This window comes from Chelmon rostratus, chromosome 23 (genome assembly GCF_017976325.1).
Source record: "Chelmon rostratus isolate fCheRos1 chromosome 23, fCheRos1.pri, whole genome shotgun sequence".
Lineage (NCBI taxonomy): Eukaryota > Metazoa > Chordata > Actinopteri > Chaetodontiformes > Chaetodontidae > Chelmon > Chelmon rostratus.
The window spans coordinates 15,061,297-15,067,376 of record NC_055680.1 but is presented as its reverse complement, the minus strand read 5'-3'; the positions used below and the strand labels follow the sequence as shown (position 1 = coordinate 15,067,376).

The following is a 6,080-nucleotide window of genomic DNA, read 5'->3' as shown; positions in this document are numbered from 1 at the left end:
CTGGGATCAATTACTTTAGACTCCCCCCACACACACACACACAGTGCTGCAGTTCACCAAGCTTGCCAAAAAGCACCAAACTCAATCCACCTCGTGCTTCCAGCTTCAGAGCAATTGAAAGTATTTCACTTAATAATTGATGCAAGTCTTTTTACCATCAGGCAGTTCCATCGATGCAGTGATTGGACAAAAAGAGAGAGAGCGACAGAGGGAGGTGGTCGGCTTGTTTAACCTTCAGATAAACGCTCGGCAAGCATGAAAATAAAGCTAATTTTAGCGAGAAAGCACAATAATATTGCAATATGTCTGCAACACACCGTCTATAAATGGAAATAGAGCGTTTGCTTCATATTTGGGTTTGTCCTACTTCCGTGATTCACTCCTGCTGAAGTGTGTTTTGGAAAACACCAGCCAGCCGGGCCTCATTCCTCTCAAACACAACGTGATATTTGTTGCTTTGAACCACTGAGTTTGAGTTGAGTCATTGTGCAGATCAGAGTCCGCCACCTCGGTCCGCCGCTCCCTCTTTTTTCTCCATTGTGGCTTTTTTTGTACACAGCGAAACACAGTCGGACGTTATTGCAAAGGAGTTCTTGTTCCAGTAAGGCCAAAAACAAACCGAAAACAAAAAGTTCACAAGAGATCAAACGAAGTCCTTGACGGAGGAGTGGAGCTGTTGTTCTGCTAACAACTGATTGTTTGCTGCTGCCGAGAAAAAATAGAAAACACCTCTACTCTAAGTTTTAATTTACACTTTAAAAAAAAAAGAGATGATCTTAATACCTGCGTCTCCTGAGCGCCATTTTTAGAGTTTCTGTGTGTTCTTCGCTGTCGTCTGCTGTTGTGGTTTATTTGGTAGAAAGCGTTGAATTTGGAAGTGACTCCCTGTCGTATTGAGTGTCTTAGTTTTGTTTTTGTTTTTTTTGTTTTTTATAGCCCGTACAGTTTCCATGAACCATTTTCCCAAAGCCAGTACACCTCCCACACAAGTATATTAGCAGCATGCCAGCAGCTTAGTCATGGTACCTCTCTCTGAGGCTGTGCAGAGGAACACCGGAGTGAAAACTATCTCCGCACATCATTTAAATGCAGATAGAGGTTAGCAATAAATCCGCTCTCACAGTGTTCACTACATCCTCTGTACATTAGGCCAATTCCCGCCGCCATTATTACCAAGGTGTTATTAACATTAGCTGGATTCAACTTACACCGTGCCCTTTCCGAGGGAAATGACTTCATCCTGATTGGGTGCGTGGTGGACGTGACCTGAGGTTACGTTAAAGCGCATCTCGCCTGGCGTTTCTATTTCACGCCGCGTCACCTCGACACTCTCGCTTCTCATTAACCCGCCGAGCCTTCGGAGGGGCCCCGGGCTGAGCTGCGCTGCTTCTTCAAGGCAGTGTGTGTGTGCAGCAAATATCCAGCTACTGCTGACAGGCTGCAAGCAGGGGAGTGAAAATGGAAGGCGTAGAGGAATTCAGAGCATATGGTGCTCGTGTTTTACAGCTTTAGATCAGAAGCACAGATTTCTGCATGCATCCTGCTCGTGAAGGCTTTTCCCCCCGAACACATGATCTTTTCTCGTCAATGGCACCGAGCGTCAACTATGACAACACATACTGAAGCCAACCTAGCTGGAAAGTGACCTATTCGGAACGGATTGCGCTCAGCTCGAGCTAATGGATAATCAATCAGGCGATGGAGTCAGAATCCTGTCCGATCCCTAAATTTAGAGCCGCACGGCCTATATGACATTATGTGGATGCTTTTTACTCTGAAAAACATCAGCTGCTCCCCCCTTGATCCCGTCACGAGGCTTGTTTTACTGGCACTCATGAGGCCATATGTTTCTGATCTTCTGAATGATCGCTTCAGGACAATTTGAGAATGCTTTCTTTTAACTTTCTTTTTTACTATTTTGAACTCACTCTGAGAAGAAATTAGCAAATTAAAGCTTGTAAAATGCGGCCTTACCCTTTAATTTCTCACGACAGCTGGTGAAATACTTGACAGACATTAGCTACTCTGCAAGATTTGCTCCTGGTGGTCTTGTTTGCGAGCGGAAACTGGAGGTGGTTTCAGGATGTGAAGCTTTTCCGCAACAAAACCCCCAGCAATGGACTTCATCAACACTGAACGGGTTGTAAAGGAGCAAAAGATACCCAGGCTGGAGTGGTCCTTTAAAGCCCGCCTGACATTCCCTATCAAGATGGTGTAGAGAACAGCGTAGCCTACTTTACAGCACCCCCACCCCCCAGCAGCAGAGAGCATTCCCAGGGTAGCGGCGCTCTGCAGTGGCGCTGTCCTTGGTGCTGAATTCAGCTGCTTCACAGTCACGGCGCAGCGGCTGGCTGAGAAACCCGTTTTTCCTCCGACAGGGAGCGGATTTGATTTCATCACGGCAAGGACGACACACGCCGGCCTGAATGTGGAAATCCCTCTCTGGTTTTTGCAGACTAGCGGGGCCTGGTAGATTAGATTTTGGATTTTGGGTGTTTGAGGAGGGATGGCGTGCGATTAGGAGCTGTTCCTCGCTCTTCGCCAACTTCACGAGCCCGAACATGTTTCAAAAAACGCAGACTGTGCTGTTGGCATTGGGAAAAGTCAGAATGGGCTCGTTAACGATCACATAACGCCGTCTAATTTCAATCTCAGCATGTAAGAGTTAATTATTGTTGCGCTCTCTGTCGACAAACTCATGAATTACTTAATCTGCATCAGATCAAGGGAACGTCGTCTTTAAAATATGTTTCAAGGGAGGAAATATGTTTGCTTTCCCCATCAGGAGGAGACTGCAAAGATAGCTCATTGAGAATACTCAAGGTCATTCATTGTGTATATTTAGCTCATTGTATTTTTATCCACACGCCACCTCATTTCAAACACATCAGTGAAAACACAAACAGTATTTTAAGACTGTTTCACTCCTTCTGATTGCATAACCATGCAGTGCTGCCCGAGCTCAGGTCCTACGGAGATTGAGGATGTCTCTTCCTCAATCCTGCCGCCACATATATGCTACTCTTGAGGAGTGAGCCTCACTCATTGCGCCCTCAAGGAGGTCAGTTGGAAAAGTCACCTGACAGACTCCCCACAACCACCATGAGAATACCTTCCTCAGGTTTTTGCAGTTGGTTTCTCGCCACCACCTTCATCGCCGGATTTCTCCAAACCGCAGACAGAACATGATCTTTATTAACTCTATCTTCTTTTTTTTTATGACCATGCCCTGTCCTCCTGTCTCACTGTGCAATCGCCACTTTCACTGTGGCCAGCCGTGCCTTCGCCATCCGCCTACCAGCCCTGATGAAGAGTGGAGGAAATCTCTTTCCCCAGCCTCAACCCTCAACCTTTCTTCATCCCCGTCTCCTCCTCTCCCTCCTACAACCCTGACTCTGCGTCGAGCGTCATGCCAGACAGAAGCCAACCTTCCTTGCTACACGTCGCTGGAGGTCCTGGGTCTGAGGGAGAGGTTGGACGGGACGCAGCCGCAGCAGGCCATCCACAGCGACTTCTGGATGTCCGGGTTTCGGAACGCATAGATGATGGGGTTGATCACAGAGCAGCAGGTGGCTGGGAGGACTGTGGCGTACGTGTATATTACGGGGTAGCTGGAGTCAGCCACGATGGAGTACATGGCAAACGGCAGCCAGCACGCCCCGAAGGCACACAGGATGGCCGACAGTGTGGAGACACCTTTGGTGGTGGAGATGGCCACGAACTGGTGCTGCACGGCGATCTGCTGCGCGTGGCGGAAGGCGATCTTGCAGATTTGCAAGTAGAGCTGCATCATCAGAGCGAAGACGAGCAGGAAGGTGACGGCGAGCACCACGGCGTTGTTTTTGGTGACGGGCCAGCAGATGCTGCACGTGGACTCGTCCCTCAGACAGTTCCAGCCGAGCGCCGGCAGCAAGCCCAGCGTGAGACATGACACCCAGATGAAGACCACCATCACGTAGGTGAAGGTGACCGTCCGTTCGGTGTGGTAGGTCAGGGCGTTGTAGAGCGACAGGTATCGGTCCACCGTGATGGCGAGAATGTTGAGGACGGACGCCGAGAAGGCCGAGATTAGCAGTCCGACTGACAGCAGCGTCACAAACTCCACCGAGCTGTCAACCAGATAGATGAAGACAAAGTTCAAGATGAGGCCCAGGCCAGCCAGAAGATCCGCCACTGCCAGCGATCCAATCAAGATGAACATCGGAGCGCGGAGCGTCGGCGTGTAGAACAGCACGGCGATCACCAGAGCGTTCTCGCAGGAGATGAGCGTCCCCGTCACGCAGAGCGCGATGTCCCAAGGGCTGACCTCCTGGACAGCTACAGCGGTGGTCGCTGGCTGGAGGTCGGGGGTTAGAGTTCGCACGACAGGCTCAGAGGAGGAGTTTGAGGGGTCCTCGGCTAGGCTCCAGGAGGTGGAGGAGTCGAAGGGGTCGAGGGGGGAGGAGGAGTTGAGGCTGCTGCTGCTGCCGCTACTCATGGCTGCTGCTGCGGCCAGGGAGAGAATCATAGCTGGAGAAACAAGAGAGGAAGAGGGAGGGAAGGAGGAAGACGATGAAAGGGGAGCAGCAGGAAGAGAGAAACGAGTGGAAGAATAAGTAATTAGAGAGGTGAAAGAAGGAGGAAGTGATCAGGTGAGTGTGTGTTGATACGAAGTAAGAAGAGCGGCAAGGAAATGATGAAGACAAGGGGAGGGGGAGAGGAGCAAAGAGGAGAAGAAATGAAGTAGGAAGTTGAAGTCAGGAATGAAACAATGTGCACAACAGAAAGCCAGAGGGAGTTCAGAAAGAGGGAGGAGAGAGGAGAGGGTGAAAAAAGATGAATAAATATCAGTGGGTCAGGGGTTGAGGAGGTGAAAGTTCAGGAAAGAGCAAAAATGGGTTGAAAGGACAAACCAGAAAATAAAGACAAGTGAAGAGAGAGATGGTTGTAGGAGTCAAAAGATGCCAAGTTTAAATAAATAAAACAGATGGAAGAGAAGGAGGAGAACAAGTTCGAAGATCGGGGAAAAAAACGATGGAGAAGAAAGTGGCGACAAGGAAGAGGAGAGCGTGCGTAAGAGGGGAGAGCGAGGCAGGAGGGGATACGAGGGTCGAGGACAACACGAAGGGGGAATGCAGGGAAGTGAAGGACAAGGTGTTAACATCCATCCCCTTCCATCAAAGGGCAAAATACACATCTTCCATCCATCCATCCGCCCATTCATTCATTCATTCATTCATTCATGAAAACAACCATCCACTTGACCCCAAGTATGCACGTCACCAGCAGCTCCCACGCGCCATGCTGACAGATAATTAGCAGCAGCACAATAGCAGGTGTGAACGCACACAAAGAGGTAAAAGTAATCCACAAATGAATGACAGTAATATTCCTTCCATTCTGGCTTCAGAGCAACGTGACAGAACCCCCCCACCCCCCACCCCAAACAAACAAATCTAAAACAACACACTGAATCAGTGGAGAACCACAGGAGCTTAAATCTGGTGCGCTCCTACCTAAAAGATGCCGGACGCAGAAGAAGACGCTCAGTTTCCTCTCAGTCAAAGCCATCATCAACAAAATCTATTTTTAGAGCATCTCTAAAAATGGTGCATGACGTCCTGGGGCACGGCGCGGCGGTAGCTGCTGTCCTATTCACTGGTGGCGTGCATGAGCGCGTGCCCAGACGTGCGTGCGTGCATGAGCGCGCGTCTGCATGTAGACCCTCGTTAATTCGGATCCTGATCCACATATGCTGCTGCTGCCGCACGCAGACGGCAAGAAAAAAAAATCCGGCACGAAGCTAATTTTAGCTCAGCCAGCCGAGCTGCCAGGGCGCGCGCGCGCCAAAAAGGATGTGGAGCTCCATTCACAAAAAAATTTCTCCCCTCTCACACCTCCCACCTCAACCTCCCCGCACACCCCTCCTCCGCCCCCCGCCCACTTATTCTCATCTCCGTCCTCTCTCTCTCTCTCTCTCTCTCTCTCTCTCTCTCTCATGATCTCGTGCACGCACGCACGCACGCACGCACACAACGTCAATGACTGCAAGCGGCCGGAGAAGGTCACCGCCGCCGAAAGCCCCGCAGCTGCGGGGCGCA

At 50.1% G+C, this 6,080-nt stretch overlaps 1 protein-coding gene across 1 annotated transcript; it reads right to left on the bottom strand.

Moving 5' to 3' along the window:
* Window positions 1-3,436: 3,436 nt before the first annotated feature.
* On the bottom strand, window positions 3,437-5,553 carry gpr185b (G protein-coupled receptor 185 b). The gene is made up of 2 exons (XM_041965513.1): window positions 5,496-5,553; window positions 3,437-4,509 (listed from the first exon to the last, which is right to left on the bottom strand). Exons 1-2 carry the CDS (start codon window positions 5,551-5,553, stop codon window positions 3,437-3,439), a joined length of 1,131 nt encoding a protein of 376 aa, XP_041821447.1.
* Between the last annotated feature and the right edge of the window lie 527 nt (window positions 5,554-6,080).